The sequence below is a fragment of the Corvus kubaryi genome, unplaced genomic scaffold, assembly GCF_017639235.1.
Source record: "Corvus kubaryi isolate FWS band 111438036 unplaced genomic scaffold, C.kubaryi_AGA036_p1.0 138, whole genome shotgun sequence".
In the NCBI taxonomy this organism is placed as follows: domain Eukaryota; kingdom Metazoa; phylum Chordata; class Aves; order Passeriformes; family Corvidae; genus Corvus; species Corvus kubaryi.
The window spans coordinates 9,318,102-9,338,430 of NW_024580672.1; the positions used below are offsets into that span (position 1 = coordinate 9,318,102).

The 20,329-nt window shown below is 37.2% G+C and overlaps 2 protein-coding genes across 2 annotated transcripts in view; one reads left to right on the top strand and one right to left on the bottom strand.

Annotated features, from left to right (window-relative positions):
- Positions 1–1,910, top strand: part of LOC121660077 (heparan sulfate glucosamine 3-O-sulfotransferase 1-like) — a 48,813-nt gene extending 46,903 nt beyond the window's left edge. The window contains exon 2 of the mRNA XM_042019055.1: positions 1–1,910. This exon is cut by the window's left edge and continues 3,515 nt beyond it. The gene's annotated coding sequence lies outside the window, so the exon portion shown is untranslated.
- A 5,894-nt stretch (positions 1,911–7,804) lies between these two features.
- LOC121660079 (endogenous retrovirus group K member 10 Gag polyprotein-like) lies at positions 7,805–20,070 on the bottom strand. The gene is made up of 3 exons (XM_042019056.1): positions 19,618–20,070; positions 15,220–15,318; positions 7,805–13,356 (listed from the first exon to the last, which is right to left on the bottom strand). Exon 3 carries the CDS (start codon positions 13,180–13,182, stop codon positions 11,443–11,445), a length of 1,740 nt encoding a protein of 579 aa, XP_041874990.1. The 5' UTR covers positions 13,183–13,356; positions 15,220–15,318; positions 19,618–20,070; the 3' UTR covers positions 7,805–11,442.
- Positions 20,071–20,329: the final 259 nt, after the last annotated feature.

Here is a 20,329-nt window from a genome sequence, read left to right on the forward strand (position 1 = left end):
TTCTCTTCTCTTCTCTTCTCTTCTCTTCTCTTCTCTTCTCTTCTCTTCTCTTCTCTTCTCTCTCTTTGTTCTCTGAAGTTTACAGCTAATCTTTAAATGAGCTGAATGCAGGAGCACCAGCTAGCAGAAGCTATATGCATCTTTCAAAATGCAAGTCCCTTTCTGGAATTTACATTTCAAGGAGAGCTGAGCTGTATGGATTAGTGATGCTTATATCTATTTGATTTGTTAATCACTCCTCATTCCTGTTCAGCATTTTGGGGAAGAACAGAATTGATGGAATGAATTTAATGATTATTTTAGAGTTTACTAATATAATGAGAAATATATTAACCATAATATAATCTGGGTGAAGGGGTGGTTGGTTTGAATTGGTTTTATGTAAATCAGATTCTCATCAGAAATTTTATTTTGATAAATGATCAAAAATCATACAATTTAACCTCTGTATAACAGAGGTTAGACTGTAATTTTACATTGCAGGCTTTCAATCAGTTTCTCATTTTTTGGTCTGAAAAATACTCTTTCATGCCATCCTGACCTTTTCCATTCTTAAAGTCTTTAAGAAAACCCTCCTTCCCTCATGCTCAGGAAAGGAATCAGATAACCTTAACAGAAAATCCACTGAGCCATACTTGGGTAATACTGAAATAAAAAGTACTCACTTTTTGACACTTGGAATTCAAAAGTAGTCAGTTTTTTGGGAAGACCTGTCGGCTTGCAGTCAGTATAAAGATGTTATTAACAAGACAGTTCTCAGTTTAAGCAATTACATACATGTCATGAATTTACACAACTGATAGTAAACCAGAAATTACTTTTCTCTAAATTGTTTATCAGAGAATTTTCATCTCATTCTCTGATACTCAAGAGTTGCTTGCAAAAGTAAATTTCATGTGGGAAGGTCACTTGAAGAAATCATGCAGTTGTTTCAAAGGTTTTTGGGAGCATCTGAAACAGATGATACAATTATGTGTGCAAGACTACTGCAGAATTTATGATGATTTGACCAGCTCTTTGATGTTCCACAAATACTAAACTTTAAATACTGTTCCTTTCCTTTTCTAGTAAAAATGCCACAGTTATAGTTGCTTTGATTTAATGTTGCAGAGAATTAACCATATCAAGCAGCTGTAACTGGATCAGTTCAGCCATGATAAGCAGCACACACAATATCCAGATGAGTCTATCACCTCTTCTTTTTTTTTTTTTTAATTTGTACTATATATACTACTATAGTACATAAAGGAAAGTATTGGGAAACTTAAAAGCTACGATTTTACCCCCAAAACTCCTAGTACTAAACTAATGGGAAAGAAGCAAAGTTCCTGCATTGCACTCTAAACCATTATTTTACCAGGAAAAGGGTTGGATTTTTTCATTGTATCCCCTGTATGCAAATGCTCAAATGCCTCGGACTTTGGCCTCTGGTCTTTCACAATTTAGCCTTGAAAGCTAAATTTAGAGTTCCTCTTAAAGGATACCTATTAAAGCAGAGACATTTTCTTGTTGTAGAGGACTTTACAGAGGGCACACACATCTTTACATGCTGCTCCACATCAGCTCCTTCACTGTCCTCTTGATACAAAATTAATAATCCTATGAAGATTATCTATTGAAAGCTGATCAGATTGACTACTGTAGGGAAGCATATCTGCATAAGGAGTTTTCTGTCTCCAGCACATCGAAAAAAAATTAAAAAAAAGTTTTTTCTATCAAATTTGACTGCTTATTGCCTCTGTCAATTCAGATGCTTTCATGAATTGGACAAAAATTTTAATATTTTTGTAATCCCTATAATTTCTTGTTTAATCTATGTGGTCAAAACCAAAAACATGATTTATCAGTTTACTTACACAGTTTAACTGAAAAAAAAAAAAGAGAGAGACTTACCCCTCAATACTTTGATTCATAGTAAGAATTGCACAACATTTCCTTGCAGAGAAAGATGTATTTAAATTATTGAAGTAATATACCATTGTAGATTATTATTTTCTATACTTGTGTATTTGATCTTCATTTCCTTCATAAGCTTGAATTTTCTCATAGCTATGAACAGACACATTAGAAATAAAATCAGTAATTAGCAATAGTTAATGAGCAGTATTTAGTTATTGGCCAAATAGTTTCCATTTTGATTATTTCAAGTTTCATGGGGACTTACTAAATTGTTTTGCTATTTTCTAAAACTAATTTAGAAGTTACAACCAGCAGTGCTAGAAAGACTGTAGTATCATTCTGTAATTACAGAGGAATTGTATTGTCTTGCCTTTAAGGTTAATTAACAGTGACATGAGCTTACCACAATTCCTGAAAACATTTTGGAAGCCAAGACACTAACAGAACTGTATAAATTAGTCCTTGAAGGTGAATCTGCTACTTAGGGAAAATACAGCAGGTTAAAACAGACTAATGAAAATAATAGTTTTCTGTGAAAATAGATGTGATGCAAAATGCACACTCTCCTGTATTAGCCCATGTAACAAGTACTGCGAGGTCTATTTCTGATGCAATATAGTTTTACACTTTTACATTGTATATTCTTTCAGTGCTGTTACAAAAACCTCTTAGGAAATGTTTAAAAAAAATACCTTCATGTAAACTCTTAACCAGGGGTACAGTTTTTCTCTCAAAGGCCATTTCCCTAGTTTTATACTGTTTCCTCTGAGATAAAAAAGTGTTTTGAGTCACGCTGCAAAGGAAGTAGCAAGTTATTATGCCAGAATTAAGAATATTACCTCAATTTATTACCGTTCTCAGTGAAAAACATTTGTATACAGGGACACATAATAGTTTAACAATCTCGGTATTTTCTCTCTCTTCTTTAGATAACACAACCATGTTCCAATTTTTCTTGTTCTGACAAATGTTACACTAAACACATTGTCACTTTAAACCACTGCCTTAAAGATTTAAATCAATGGCAGTAATTAAAGGGAAGCACAGGTAATTAAGGATCCATTCCCTTTGCTACTTGGACTGGACAAGGTTTTCTTTTTGATCCATCATAAACTTTCTGTTAGGGATGTACCAGCCAAACTTGCAATAGGAAGAAATAAGGGCAACTAGAACACAATAAAACCTGAGCTGAAGGCCCTTTTCTGCTAAATATTTGTTAACCCAATATGGCACAGTTACAATCAAAATTATGATTGGCCTGCCAAGACAATGCACAGGACTAAGTAAAATGCTACTTCAAGGATTTAGCTAGGTATTCCATATCTGAATGAATTTTATGATCATTAGGCTATTAGAAATATACATGAATATACATTTTCAAAATACTCTATTTCACCTTATTAAAGAGTACTACAGTGCTGTAGGACAGGTTGAGTATATTATGCCTATCCTTGGGGAAATTCTGCAGTGATACCCTAGTAAATTGGATGGGAAGTAACAACTGTCCTCACTAAACGTTGGGCATTTTAAAATGCCTTATGGAAAATCAGCAGCACTAGATGCAGCAGGGTTGTTGTTGATTTGACAAGGACTGTCAGTCTAGAAAAATGCTGTGCAGCTGTCATGAAAAGATTGAAGATACCTTTGCTATACTCTGCCATGATATAAAGCTACGATTCAAGACAAGTAATGCAGATTGAACACTGCAAACTGTGGGGTAGCAGTGCTGCCTCAAGTGAAGGAAGATTAAGGGCTCATAAAGAACATATGCTGTAGTTACACGGGTGCATCATACACAGCTTACAAAATACACTGAGTCTAAAACAAAGGCAGAATCTACAGCTGTGCACTAAAGTGTTGCTGTTGAAGGCATACCAAACCAGAGGTAACAGTTATATATGAGCTATCTGTAACTTATTATTTGTCGTATTTATTATGTGTTTGCCAGACTACCAGTGTTTACGTGACTGAAGTTCTCTGTCAGGTGTACATAGGACAACTGAATAAAACAGATGCACAGATTGGGGAAAAACCAGCCAGTGGATTATATACTTAGGGCCTATTTATGCACAGAAAGCACACCAGAACAGGGTTCGAGTAAACTGCCTTTCATACTTTTAAAAAATAAACTTTCTCTGTGTTTTAGTTTCCTTTATGTGAGAAATGAGACAACTCTTAAAAAGATTAATTTATTGAAAACAGAAAAATTGAAAAATTACAGAAATCAGAAAAATATAAAAATTTGGGATCCTGTGGCTCGGTAGATGGTATGCCCCAGGAGCGCAGGGATATGAGATCTTCTGGCTGAGGCAGCACTAGCCCTCAGGTAGAGAAAAAGAACTTGCAGTGCTGGGCTGGCTTAAAAAATTACTAAAAGCCCCTTAAAAGGGGTAAGGCTTTGAATGCCCAGAACCGATGTCTCCCACAGCTAGTCTGCAGAGAGCAAGAGGAGAAGAGAGCCCGCCTGTCGGCTTCATCCTCTTTATAGTTTTTGCTCCGCCCCCCAGTCCGCCCACAGCCCGCCCACAGCCCGCCCCTTCGGTCCAAGGCGATTGGTGCTTTCCCTTTGATGGATCATCTCCGTCCACCAATGGCTCATCGTTGTCATGGGGGGTGGTATCAGTTAGAGATAAGGGGAATACAATACCTTCATTAAAATTCAGGTGTTCAGGTTGCCACGGAACTTGCCTGCAGAGTAATGGCTCTGTAGCTAAAAATAGCTGCTGGCTATTAAGACTGGGTGGGGGTGTTGGCCTTGGAATCCAAATGCAAGTGAAACACCTACAAAAAGTATTAAAATACATCCAACACACCTCAAAACACTTGTAAAAGTATACAGTAAACACAGGAAAGGTAACTCTTACGGTGTACCAGTGGTTTGAAGCTTGAAAAGGGGCAAGTTTGTGATTTTTAACTGGGAAAATTTTAACTGGGAAGGGTGCAACTCTATTAATAAACTTTAAACAAATGGAAACACTGATAATGGAACTGGATTTTTGTACCTGGGCTGATGGGTTAATTGTAACATTCAATTTAAAAATAATTAACTCAAAATTAATTACTTAAAGCACTTAATATGCAAAGACCAAGCACAAATAGGGATTTCATGTATGACACTTTAATTGTGTGTGTGTATGTGTGTGAGAGTGTAAAACCCTCCTCTTCATTTTGTGGAATTTTAAAATTCAAATGCATCCAAGAATTTAAAAATACTTTGGTTTCAGTGTCCTAAATAAGGTATTACCATTCAAAAGTTACTACATCTTTAGCAGCATTAGAACACCGTTTACTTCCCATTTAGTTCCTTTATGCCTTGCACTGCTCACTCTCATCTCTCCCTTGAAAATATATTTTCGTAGGAAATACCTTTTTTGCCAGCTGATTTCAATGTTATATGGGTACAGTTCACAATATGCATCACTTGCATTAAAATTACAAATATTAGGCATGGAGATGGCCAAGTCTTACACTCCAGATGAGTGGGGAAAATGGCCTAAGAAATGTAACAGTGGTCACTTAAAATGGCCACCTGCAGAATCATACTGAGCTGTGTGCTCCAGATTAGAGAGAGCACGGCTCCTTCAGCAGTCAAATGTCTTGAAACAGTTTTTGAGAACTTGGGAAGAGTGGTTTTCCCCTTCCATCAAACAGAGGTTCAGGCTTCAATCTGAGAAAAATCTTTTTCTGGTTGGTAGGGTGCTTGTGTGCCTTTTTACCCCTCAAGTCACCCACAAGACAGATTTTCGCCAAATTGCTGTATGTATTTCGCTGGTAACAGCAAACTAAATTTGGAAGACCCATTTAATTTTTTTTACTAGATTCTAGATCCTCCATTATTTTTGTCCAAAGCACCGGTTTTCACAGATGGCAACTATGCTAGATAAATAAAGCTACTCAAGTATGAATAAAATATACTAATCTGGCTCTGTACCTACTGGATACAATGAGCCAGAAAATGCATAACCTTGTTATCTGTCGTCTTAGAGTCCTTTGTCCATGACTCCTTTTAATCAAATAAGAATTGGGTACAGTTGTATATGCTTGTATGACCCCCTATCCTGATTATCTGTGTATTGTGATCAAAGGGAACAAGATTATGTTACCTCACTTTAATAGTAAACCCCAGGATGTTTATTTCACGTAAATACAACTTTCCTGCCAGTCACCCACTATCTTTGATTTTCTCTAGCTATAAATTCTCCCTGTGTTTGATTTTGTTGTTGTTGGGTTTGGTTTTTTTTCATTTATTAATTAATTCTGGCTTTTCTCTTTTATGGAATAAATAATTTTGATCTTAAATTGAGCTTTCCTGATCTGAGAATGGTAAAAGCTGAAACATACACTGTGGTTTGCAAAAATAAATACATTTTATCTCTGCGCTGTGTTAGTACATCAGGGAATCAGATTACACACTTGCAAGCGATTAAGACAAAATAACAAATCCTAACACACACAGCAAGCATAATTAATGATATTTTGGGGGGATAGGTTAAAAAAGACCACCTTCAATTTAAAAAAAAAAGTATTTATTTAACAGAAGCATTTGGATTCATGTGTTTCACTAATGTAAAGTGACACTGATGACAGTCCGCTACAGCAACTGCAGTAAAACTACTTTAATTTTGTTAAGAAACCAGCCTGAAATTTATATACCTGGAGAATACTACTTCAGTCTTAGGCAGCTGATAAACTAAATTAAATAGCTGTACTTTTGGAAACATATATACTCTCATCACCTAACACACAAATTAAACATTTGGTAATAATACTAATATAGAAGCTGTTTCTCTCCTAGTTTGATTTTTTCTGCAGAAATTCTAGTCAGTGAGTTAGTCAATGACAAGCAATAAACTGCAAGGAGAAGAGGGGGGAGAATTCCTTTATTTGCATCGCTGGCCTCATTCTGTCAACATATCACCCAGATTGCTGGAAACACACAGAGATGCATTCTGGCAATGTTAGGAAGGGACCTGCATTTCCTGCTGTCTATTTCAACTTATTAGTAATAGGATGATGCTTCTGGCACATCTAAAATAAATTAATATTGGATTAATTCACTTCAAAAAGGCGTCAAGAAAACAAGTTGCAGATTCATTCACCACAAACTTGAGACCAAAATGTTTAAAAAAAGAATACCATAGTAATTATATTTACATGTATAATTGCCTAAAGCTGAGCCAAATGACAGAATATATTCTAACACTTCCCAACATGCCTTCAGTGCTGATTAAACCACCAGTTCTTAAAATAAATGTAGTATTTTCAATGCTAACAATAACAGAATGAAATTATTTTAACAGTCTTGTTTTACTTTAGAAAATGTTTTATCTGAATTACTAAATGATTTTTTTTATTGCTTTTGATTCAAAGTTGTGTTCAGTTACTATTTCTTTGGTCTTCGCTGATGGTCATTTAGGTATCTTTGAATATCAAGGAAATATAGTTCAGCAGTGCTCTTTCAGTGGTAATAAGCTGGGCAAGGACAACTGCCAAACTTCACATAATTGCCTTAAGTGAAGTACTGCTTGGAACATTTTATAAGACTATACCTATGTTAAATGTAGTATAATACAATGCCAAAAGTAAGAGCAACAGAAAAATCTGAATAAATGTTTTAGCATTTCCACTACCTTATTTATAGGAAGATCAAAATAAACAAAACAAATGGGAGCCTGATTCTGTGCCTTTGACCAGAAAAAAATCCTACCTGTTACAGACACAACACCTGAGCAGAAGTTGCAGATCTGGACCCCTGATTTGGATGCGCCTCTATTCTGATATTTTATTCACACTACCTGCATCTTCAGTAGGAGCTCAGGTACAGTTATATTCTGCTCAAGTTAAGTAAACCTGTCAGAATTTCAGTGAATGTGGGTGCAGTGTATGAATGATGCACAGTCGCCAGTTGCGGTATAACTAGAAACATTTATTAAAAGTGTACATCGCTTTTATAATATTTTCACTATCAGATTAGAATAACACACACCTGAATAGCCAATAGTATAACTGTTCGTGCATCTGCTAACCAGTAATATAAGTAAGTGATCACGTTCCTAATATTCACATCAGCTATTCTTCCTTAAAACAAGTGGTTTTGTATAACAATTTTTTTCTGCAAGCTGCTGTGGTTCTGCTACCTGTTACATTTCAGAAACTTTGTTACATCTCTCCTGCCTTGACTGAATAGCCCTTGTTTTTCTTAACCAAGAGGTCTTTGTTCTCTTATTGCTAAGCATTCTTTGTTTTCTTGCCCCACATCTCCCCTTTTTTTATTTCCAAAGCATTGCAAAGTGAGTACAGTGTGTGTCTGCATAAGCATTACCTGCTTTATGTTTTGATTGAAAAGCCATTGAATACAAGAAAAGATGCATGGTGAACATAACATAATCATCAAAAGTGCTCTAAGTCCTATTATAGCTAAACCAACTATGTTTAACCCAAGGTCCAAAATTGAAACTCCCCAACCAGGAGAATAAACTGAAAGGATCCCATCCCTGGTTTTGCTGCAGCTCTCCAGGCAGTTCCTTCAATTCCTGGATGCTTTTGTGAATGGATTCATAGTGGTCACTCAGGTTCATACAGCACATTCCATCAAAGACTTCACATCCATGTCCCTGGGCTAACAATAAAAAATCTATTGCTGCTCTTTTGTTTAAGAAGCATATTCTTTAAAAGGGCATGTGTGTGTTCCACAATAGCTTGACCTGTTGAGGAATGAGGTATGCCAGTTAAGTGACGTATACCCCAAAAGTGAAAAAAGCGTTTTCATTGATTGTGAGACATATGCTGAACCTTTATCAGTTTTCACTGCCTTAGGAACTCCTGAGCTCACAGCATGTGCTTAAAGACATCTCTTGCCTTTTCCCCTTTATGAGCAGAGGCAGCAAAAATTTTGGAATATGTGTCAACTGATACACACACATATTTTAAGGTGCCAAAAGAAGAAACATGGGTAACATCCATCTGCCAGAATTCATTGACACCGAATCCTCTTGGATTTGGACCTACTGCAGTAGCTAAAGGTGTTAAGCATGCACAATCAGGCCAAGAATGAAAATTTGTCTAGCTTGAGAAAAAGTAAGATTAAATTGTTTACTCAAAGCTTTTGCACTCTGATGATAGAATTCGTGACAACTTTGCTTGTGTAATTTGATTTGGAACTGTTGCCATCATAGTTAGGGGTCTGCAACTGCATTGCCTTCCACCAGAGGTCCAGGCAAAGATGAGTGAGACCGAAGATGCATAACATAAAAACAATGAGATCGGCATCGAACATAATCATACAGAGCAGATAACAGTATAAACAAATTCTTGTTGTGCGCTTGCTTTAGAAAGGAATGTTCAATATGGTTTAAAATGCCAACTACATACAAGGAATCTGATATTAAGTTGAAAGCCTCATTTTGAAACAATCGAAAAGCCTCTACAGTGGCTGCTAATTCTGCTAGCTAGTCAACCCTGGGTGAAAAATCAGTTTTCCCAATCCCCTGTGGAATTTTTCCAGGCAACAACAGCTTTCTAAGTTTTCCCAGAGCCATCAATGAAGACTGTCTTTGCTCCAGGCAGGGGCTGTGATGATGTTAGAAAACGCGGCTGTAGAGAAAGGTCTTTTAAACATTGGAAAAGTTTACTTTTCAGCAAAGAATTAGCAATGTTTCCCAAAAAGTCTGTCAGGGCAGCCTGTAAAGACTATGATTCCTGGAATATATCCTGAGAAGCATCTGCAGGCAAAGGAATGTGGATATGAGAAGGATCTTCCCCAGTTAGAGTTTGGCATTGTTTTCATCCTGTGGAAACAAGTCTAACAATCATGTCAAATAATGTGGTTACTGTTTTTGAAAATGTGTGAGGTAAAAATACCCACTCTAGCCTCCGCAATTGTTGTTTATCATCATACCACTGTGCAAATGCATATGGTTGGGATTCAGCTATGATAACAAAAAGTCTCAGTAGTTACTCCTGCTTGTTTGGTTACAAAAGATGTCTGAATTTTATCTGTCACAATTTGCAGTTCTTCACAGGCATCTGGATTGAGTTCACGAGGAGATGTTAAATCTGTGTCCCTTAAGTAAATTAAATAAGGGTGACAATTCTTCAGTGGAGACACCAAGGGTAGGTCTGAGCCAATTAATTGTTTCAAATAATTTTTACAAATCATGTAGTGTTTTAATAGAGGCCCACAGCACAATGGGCTGAGGAACAATTTTCTGTTCAAATAATAGGAATCATAGGTATTACCAAGGTGGGACGGTTTGAACTTTGCTGCAATACAAAGATCAAATTTGTCAAGAAAATGATGCAAAAAGGCAAAATGGCTTTGCAATACAAGAGTCATCTGCTACTAGCAGTATATCACCCATATAATGATACAATAGAACTGTTGAAAATTGTTGCTGCAGCGGTTGTAAAGCACATGCTAACACAAATTAGCATACTGTAGGACTCTTTTTCATCCCTTGTGGTAACACAACCCAGTGATACCTTTGCACGGGTTCACTGTTGTTCAAGGATGGTAATAAATAAGCAAAACGAGGTGCATCATCAGGATGCAATGCAATTGTGAAAAAACAATCTTTTAAGTCAATAATTAACAATTCCCAAGTTTCAGGGATCATTGCTAGATTAGGAATTCCAGGTTGCTGTGCACCAATTGGGGCTGTTACTGCATTGATAGCTCTCAGATTTTGTAAGAGTCTCCATTTGCCAGTCTTTTTTGGAATCAAAAATATAGGGGTGTCCAATGGGGTAGTGGAAGGAGCTCTATTTCCCAGATCCAATTGTTCCTTGACCAGCTTTTGTGCTTGTTGAAGCCATTCCCCTCTGAGGGGCCACTGATCAATCCGCACAGGAGTTTTAGTGCTCCGTGTCAGTTTAAGTCTCAGCTGCACATCAGTGACCCCTCTTAGAAATTTGTTGTCAATGTCAGTCCCCACTGTGACAACAGATCTCTTCCCCACAGTGTACATGGAGTAGAAAGTACATATGGTTTGAGCTATGCTTGTTTCCCTTCTGGCTCATGTACCATGAGTTCTTTCGCTGACTCCTGTGGCATCCGCTGACCTCTGATGCCTGCAACGATCGCTGCTGGAGTTGTTAAAGGCCATGTGGGTGCCCATTCACGTCTATTGATGATGGTTATGTCTGCTCCAGTATCTATTAATCCTGTAAAAGACTTGCCATCTATAACACAGGTTAGAAAAGGTTGTTGTACTGAAATAAGTTTAGACCAGTAAATGTTAGGAATGCCTGCACTTCCAAAACCTCCAGTGCCCCTGTCAGCATTGACAGATGGTATTGATTGCATATCTGGCAATATAGGGAGTGGTATCAGTTGAGCAATGCGTGACCCTGCTGGCATAGTACAAGGTGGGTTAGGAGTCCAAGCTATGATTTTTATTTCGCCCCTAGAAGGAGAGTCGATGATTCCTGGTAAAGTAAAAAGTCCACTTTCAGATGATGAAGACTTCCCAAGTAGCAATGCATAGCATGTAAAAGGAAGGGGTCCATTTAAACCTGTAGGTATAAGGTGAACCAATGTGTTATTTATTGTGGTTGTGGTGGAAACTGCCAAGTCCAAGCCGGCACTGCCTGGGCTTCTCCTGCTGTAACTTGAGCTGTGTTGGTTTGCTGTGGCTGGATCCTGTTTTGTTGTGGGGCACCAGATCCTGCTCCCTGCTTTGACTTTCCCCATTGTGGCAGAGGTTTGCCGTCTTTGTCGTACTTGGAATGGCATTCATTACTCCAGTGGTAACCTTTCTTGCATCTGGGGCACTGTTTACTAGGATTTCTATTCCCTTGCTTTTTCTTTGAGCACTGCTTTTTCACATGACCTTCCTCTCCACAGTCAAAGCATTTAATTGCTGTCAGAGCCACTTTTAGCTGTTGAGCTAAGGCAGTTGCTAGTAAATCTGCTTTGTATTGTTCTGTACCAACATGTACACAAGTTTTGATAAAGTCAGTTAAGGAAATATTAGGATTGGTTTTGATTTGATCAAGTGCTTTATGACAGTCAGTATTAGCATTTTCATAGGCTAAGGATTTCAGTAATATTTCTGCTGCAGCTGGTAAATCAATTTGCCTGTTCACAGCTGTTTGCAAGCAATCGATAAAAGTAATGTAGGGTTCTTGGGGTCCTTGCCTTATGGTGGAGAAGCCAGGTTCAGTTTTGTTAATGTCCGGCACTCTTTTCAGAGCTCTTATAGCCAGCCCCCTCACTTGGTTATATGTCTCTGGGGGCATTCTTAACTGATCTCTTATGCTTGTCTGAGCTCCAGTCCCTGCCAAATGATCCTTTGTTATTCCAGCATTACCAGTGTTCATGTTAGCCCATGCTTGATTTTCACATAGCTCTTCATATTCTGCCCACCATATCAAATATTGTCTTGCTGTCATAATCAATTCAAATAAAGCTTTCCAGTTAGCAGGTAACATAACATAGTTTTTTGCTATAACTTCTACAACTCCCATTGTATAGGAAGACTGCAGACCATTTTCTTTGACAGACTTTCTTAATACCTTAACCATTTCATAAGAAATTTGCTCATGACGAGGCTGATTGCCTTGATATACCGTGGGCATAGCACGGAGAAATTCAACATCCCCAAGATCTAATGCTTGTCTTTGACAGGTGTCTAGGAAGTGTTTTGGCTCAGGGGACAGCAAAAGTTCATTGTCAGTCATATGTCTTAAGGGCTCAGAGGGTGGGGTATGCAAGTGCTGTTTTAGCACCTTTGCATCAGTAGATGGTGATGCAGCCATAATTTTCAGTGGCTGTGGCTTTATGGCAGGATATAAATCACATTCCTGTCTTAGATCAATAGCTCTTAGATTTACGAGATTGCCCTCCAGTTCCTCCCCATTCATTCCTTCCTCCACTTGCAAAACAACCAAATCAGGATGTGAAAGTGGTGCTGTGTGTTCAGGGGAAGCGTCTGCTGATGAGTTTATGGCTGGGTGTAATGTTTCTTCTGAATCGCGAGAAGCTTGTAGTGCAGAATATACAACTCCCCGTGTAATAAATTCGTTGCAGTTAGCCTCATGACTGTCTAATTGATGAGTCTGTAGAGACTCCCCCACTTGCTTCCAGTGATAGAGGTCATAGGAGCCATCAGGGGGATACAAAGGGCAGTAAGTTTTCACCCATAGAAGGAGTTGTATAAGCTTGCTTTTTTGTATATTATAGCCTTGTTCCTTTGTAATATGCAATAAACAGTCTTTATGGAGAGTTTCCAGTTTACTTATATTATTGCCCATTTTTATGGGGAAATTTTCCTGGCCGCTCATAAGGCTAACCTGTTCCTTAGCCAGCGATGAAAGGAGTCCTCGGCGATCCCTGAAGGCCACTGTTGGTACAGTGGGGATACGCCGCAGGTCCAGGATCACCTAGGAGACTGTAAATCCCTGTTCAGGGAGCCGTTCCCAGCATAGGAATGATGCATGGTCCCCAGCTGTGAACAACTAGAAAACATTTATTAAAAACATTTATTAATATTTTCACTAGCAGATTAGAATAACACGCTCCTGGATAGCCAATACTGTAACAGTTCATGTGTCTGCTAACTGCTAATATAAGTGATCATGTTCCTAATATTCGCATCAGCTTTTTTCTCCTTAAAACAAGTGCTTGTATAACAATTCCTTCTGCAAACTACTGTGGTTCTGCTACCTGTTACATTTCAGAAACTTTGTTACATCTCTCCTGCCTTGACTGAATAGTCCTTGGTGTTCTTAACCAAGAGGTCTTTGTTCTCTTATTGCTAAGCATTCTTTGTTTTCTTGCCCCACATCTGGGGATGAATTTGGACCTACTCTTCTTGTAGTTATGACAGGCAGATGAAATACAGATGGAGTAATAAAGATACCTCTAGCAAAAGAGTCTCAGCATATTTAGTAGCTGATCTTTGTGCACTTTACAAGTGAAGACCATAAAAATCTTATTTGTCTGAAGTACTTAATATCTTATGATTTTAAAAAAGCAATCATAAAAGCCTCTTAAAGATTCTTAAAAGTACTGGAATATTTCATAACCAATGTCCAAGGCAAAGAGTGATGTCTCTAATAAGACTAGGATATTCCCACAGTCTTTCTTCCTTAGTCTGCTACTTTAAATCATAACTGCTAACAGTTAAATAATTACAACTGATAGTATTGTCATGCAAAGCTTAGGTGGAAAATATATTTTTAAATATACTAAATTTATCACACATCTGAGCTCTGGAGGGAAAAATTCCACACAGCCAGTACTCCAGAGGAAAAGATACTGTATACTCTCAGCAGGCTCATTTCAGAAAGCCCTCAGGCCCCAAATCTCTCCCTCCTAGCCATCAAGATTGAAATGGAATACAGGGCATCAGAAGCTCAAAAATGCACTTGGGATGCAATCCTCTTGGGACTTTAAATATTAATACGAAGAATCTTAAACCTTCGGCTACCAGGCAGCCGAGACAGACAGCAAAACATTGTGAGGAGTCACGCCCCCTTCTGTCGATCTCTCCTTGCAACAACACAAAATTACAGTGAACCAGCTGCAGGCAACAGATCATGTATGCAAGGTGCCCAACTTGTATTCCATTAATCTGTCTGCCGTTTCACAAAGATATGCATGGTGATTCTGATCAGGGAATTCAAACGCAGCATGGTCTCATTTTCATTGCTGTGAAGTTACCAGCTGGCTTCAGGTCTGTGTGCTGCAGCCTCTGGTCAGTAACTGCACAGAGCCTGCACAACCTGCTGGCCCTCAGGGACAGCACCTCACCAGCATGCAGGGGAACAGCACCTTCTTCAGAGCTCCTGCCCAAATCCACCATTAAGAGAAATCTGCAGGGGTTTGGCTCAGCTAATCTTGCCTTTTGATCACATACTTTAGTCATATAAAACTCTTGTTTAGTTGCAACCGGATATAAATTACACTAATACTAACTCAGGCCATCTTCCTCTCAAACTCTCAGTAAGTCAGATTGTGCTTTCAAATAAGTGCAGGAACCAAACCAGACCCCTGTGACACACAATGCAAAAACAGGCAAGAAAATAACTAGGTTCAGAAATATTCTGGCACCACTTGCCACCCCAGGTAGCTCAGGAAAATAAACCAATCCCAAAGAAATGCAAGACTGAAAGAAAAATCATAGGTTTCTTTATGCTCATCAGTTTGAAACAATGCTCTATTGTTTAAGCCTTCAGGGTGTTCTAGTGTCATATTTCCATGCTTTTCTCTCTATAACCAGAAAACATAAATGCATGCTTTAATTAAAAAGGAGTAAGGCAAGATACATACACTAGCATATTCCAAATTTTTCAATAGCTGGAAAAAAGAGCAATTACCTTGACACTCGAACTTCAAATGTAGGAGCTGGCAAAGTGGGAGAGAGATTGATCACACACTTCCTATTTCTAGTTTATCAGCTGGAGAGCTATCTGGATCTGCAGCACCAGAGAGAGAGAGAATGCAAAAGGTGGTCAGGTACACAGCTATAAATCACAGGGGCCACCATCTACTCATCAGATACTCATTTTATTTTATGCTATATGCCATAATTCTAATAATTTAATCTGAATTTGGGTCATGGTAGGAATTTACAACACTGAAATCAAACTCTGAACAGAAAATTTTTTATTATCTAGAAAAGATACTCTTTTGTTGACAATCATCAGTGATGCATATTCCTTACATTCTTTTTTTTTTCCTTCTAATGAGACAGGTTATTCTTTAAAAAGATATGTCAAACACATTTAAAAGAAACTCCAAATTTTCAAACTCTGCCCTATAGAGCTCTTTAGATTATGCACATTTCATGTGGATTTTGCTATTACTCAGTCATGAAGCTTTGTTGTATGCTTATGCAATAAAGGAGTTAAACCAGATGAGGGCTGTATTATTGCTCCAATACTGTCAGGCATTCTGCATACAGGAGTGAAATATAAATTGCATAATTTAATAAATGTTTAATTTGATAGCCATCATGAGTGTGTTTTCTTGATGAATAATATGTAGATGTTAGCGGTTTTCTTATGGATGGAAATGACACTGACCTTGTATTTATAAGCCCATCAACAAATCAGAGATCAATTATTTTAAAGAGCTGAGAAGCAAGAATTCATGAATTCTTTAGTTTATCCTCAACTAAATACCTGTACTCTGACACTTTGTAAAACATCACAGTGTGAAATTTCCTTCCAGTCTTTGGAAGCCAGTAGTGTTTGCTTGTAGATCCTAATCTCTCCATCCAATTCTCATCTATTTCAGTTTACCCTTACCTCAATCACTGCAACCAAATAAACTACATTTTTTTTCCCAAGCTTTTTGTAAAGAGGAAGGAGCAGTTTTCTCTGTAAATCTCTAGGCTTACCAGCCACCTGTTAATTTACTGTGACTTCCTTCTGCAGATCTTAAATTGGATGCACGTTTAACCAGGGAAAAGGTTGCAAAAAGCAAAGGCAAGTACTGCTGGAACAATTTCTTTACATGATGTTACAGAATTTTAAATAAAAAATTAAAAAGCCACTCTCCTCTTGCAGGCAATGCCTCTACTGATGTGAATGACCATTAGCATCCTTTATGTACGGAATTCTGCACCAACCGCTGCAGACACCAGGAGCCTTATTCCCTAGGCAGCTTCCTGGACTGTGCAGGCAGAACAGCCACACTGTGCCAACACCTCTGCTGTGGGCAAAACCTCCCCAGGGGCAGGGAGCTTCTTCTCTATCGTGGTGTATCAGTGGTGGTTTATCAATCTGATTTTCTGCTAGCACACAACAAAGAAAAGCAGAAGAGGAAATAAAGTCTCTTCCAAATTTCTCAAACAAAATTGATCCATATCCTTCAATACTGTGGGGCAGGGGCTAGAATATCACACTACTGGGAAGGTCTGAGAAAGGAGAGAGAAAAAGTCATGCATTTATTTACTCCAAAAGTAGACATTCAACTAAACTTCTGTACCAGGAGAAATTTCAAATCCCCACAGTAAAAGTCAACATTTAAAGCATTCCTGTCATACATGGGGAATATAAAATGGTCCCTAGATTTCATGTTGAAAAGGTTAAAATTATCCAGATTTACTTTGATGCTGGGGGTTGAACCAACAAATGTTAAATAGATCTTAATTTTAAAAGAGAAAAGAAATAATGAGTTAAACAGTAAAGAAAAAAATTACGTATCACATAATGAGAACATTTACTAGATTGAATTCAGTGGGGGACAGTTTCTCATGTATTTTATGTAAATACATTATTTGAATGTGTTCAATCTCATTCATTATATTGTTGTTTGTAGGTATAGCAGATGATTTTTACCTCTCAAGATTAATCAGTGTTTAAATACTCACTGTAATCTAATTAGAATACTGACAGGTTTGGAAATATTCTGTATTACAGGAATTATCTCTCAAAGGAATTTTTTTTATCAAATATGTTTTTAATGATAGAAAATGATAATATGAACTTTAACAACCAAACATGTTGAATCAGATGCTGAGACATTAAGAACATTTTCCAGAAAAAATAAAGCCACGGTGGCTGTTCTTGGATTTTAAAGATACATCTTGGCTGTACAAGTTTCACCCGGCTGATTAGAATGACTAGCAGGCTGAACTGACAGATACAATTACTTTTTCCTGCCACAGCAACAGTTTATTTTTTTTTTCTACATAGTTGCTTGTGTTTCTTTTGTGAAAGCAAAACAGAAAAAAGAGCACTACAAAATTGGTTTTCATTGAAGAAACCCTGCCTGTTTTGTTTTTACTAAAACTAAGTCTTAATTACAAATATGTTATTTGTTCAAATATTTTTTGCATCTGTGTATTATCTTTACTCATCCATTGTAAGACAGACCTGCAGGATTTTCTAGGTGGTCATAAAGAATCTGGCACTAAATACGGATTTTTTTAGTGTATGCAAGTGTGCAGAGCGTATTTCTATATAAGTATTTTAGAATTTGTTATTTCCATGTAAGTATAAGGAGAAGTGTAGCATCAGTAGATTTTTCAGATCTATCTATTTAAAATGCAAAGATGTGCATATGTGAGGGTAAAGGTCTATGTCTATAAAAAGCCTTTTTAAAAGCTCAAATTCCTAATTATTTTTTTAAAGATTCATGGAGATTCTTTCATTCAGATCACCTTTCAATTTTTAATTTACTTTATTAAAATCTCAATAAATCATCATATTGTGAACTTCTCTATCTGGAATTCATTAACAGATCAGAAGATAATTTATCAACCACATCTCATATACTGCTTCTCATACATCAATTTGTCATTCTCTGCTTTTATTCTCTTTTATGGCTAAGAAATCTTATCTAATTTGAAATTTCTATTCATCCAGGACATATAAATTTTGACTATTTAAAGTCATCTAAATGTTTAAGTTAACTAAGTGTACATATGCCAACTTTTTAAACTTTTGTGCTTGATAGATGAAAGTCTTAAGATACCAAATACTATCTGAGGGAGCAGAAGTATATTTTATAGAATTCATTTAGAGTATGCAGACTATCATTAGATAAGAACTCCTTGTGGATTAGCAGAAACTGGAAAGTCACAGAGACTTTACATCATTTAAACATACTATTGCCTAATTCTGAAAAACACAAAAAAGGCAAGTCTTAACAATCTTAGCAGGCCAAAACCAGTCCCATTTTAAAACTCTGTAATATAAACAAAGGAATGATTCCATACACATCTGATAAAACCCATCAGCAAGGATAATAAAAAGTATATGATTTTGTAATAGCACCTTCTCAGGAGGGAATAGAAAAGAATTTATGGAATGGAGACATGAAGTTAAAGCAGAAGAAGCTGTAGATAATCTCTCAACATTTTGCAAGACTGCAACTATGAAATACAGTTGTGAGAAACTGTGAGCAATGATCACTATAACATTAATTCCACCTAAATTTTCATGCTTACATTGTAGCTACCTGCATATAAGTATTGCCTGATTTTTTTTATTCAATTAGAAGTAATATGCAGAAGGGGAAGAAATATTCACTTATAGAACACAGTTCATCTGACCTATTTTAAACATCTATGCAAAAGAATACAAATAATGCCCTAAAGATATCTGCTGCCATTCACTGAAATATACATAAGAGTTAACATTTGCAAATATATGCACTGAAAGTGTTTAAGTTCAAGCAGATGAATCTTACCCAAATTGTTATCAATGAGAAGAGCAAATGAAAATTGTTTATATGTAAACTTGGATGAAAACAACCATATTGTCTCACTCTGGCAACCAAAAACATTGTTGTGGCCATAAATAATTGTGGGAGTTCAAGTAGAATGTATTCTCTTTAATTCACATACTGCCTATTTTTATTTGCCATTGTGCTCAAGGTCCTTGCTTTTAAACCTGCATCTCTTTTATCCATTCTGCAAACTACTCAAAGGAAAAAAAAATTACTAACTGCTGTTAATGAACCCTTAAAAGCTGCTACGATCAGCTCTTGACTTGCCTCAATGACCTCCTGAAACAGCAAATGCTAATGAATGGTTATACTCCAAGAAAAAAAATTGCTTTGGTCCTTAATTTCACTTTATCTCCTTACTTCATACATTGAGATAGAGGTAAAAGGAAGACAGTAGTCATTTCTTACTAACCTTCTCACTTCAATCAAATCCCTATTATTCACCTCATTCAGACTGAATTAGCCTTGCTCTTTTCAATCACTCTTTGTTCCTATAGAAGTTCTACCATACCCTTAATCACCTTCTTTACACCTACCTGGATGCTTTCAGTCTCAGCTTTATCTTCCTGAGGCAGCTGCCAGAGAAGGCTCTGGGATCACAAACAGGTACAGAAACTGCAGAAACAGTTTCTTACGTAGGGTTTCCCAGATTCCCAATGAGCTTGTGCACGCAATTGTTCATTCCTCCGACTTGAAAAACGAGTTGTTCTTGTGCCAGTTTGTGGACTGTAAATAATCTTCTAGATTACACAATAGGCTATAGAATCTGTGAAAGTTTCTAATGACAACACAAACTTGCAAACTTTTGTAAATAAAATATAGTCACGAGAACAAAGAGGCAGTCTTTCAAAGTAAATATTTTACAACTCCAGGGGAGTAGTGTGGGAAAATACTGTGAATTGTATGATAGAAAATGCAGGCCAAGCAGTCACAGGACTGAGAGAAAGTATAAAGAACATGAAGAGCTGAGTGATGCCTGAAGAGGGCACCTAAAACCAGAAACTAGACAAGAGTAAGGGAACAAATGTAAGTATTTATTTGAAGGGCCTTCAAAGGTCCACCCTGGGAAGTCTAGAGGCTACTGCCAAAATGGACCCCAAGATGGACCACAGGTCACGAGTTCTTTCCGGTTTTATAAGTTTGGTTCATTTGCATATCAGGGTTAATTATCCAATTAAAGCTTCAGTTAATGATGTAGTTTCCCCAAGCTTCCCCCTCTTTAGAGGCTTTTGGTTTACACGTTTTGGG

Excerpts from the sequence above, each read along its gene's own strand:
- LOC121660079 (XM_042019056.1), bottom strand. The coding sequence starts at position 13,182 with ATGAGCGGCCAGGAAAATTTCCCCATAAAAATGGGCAATAATATAAGT.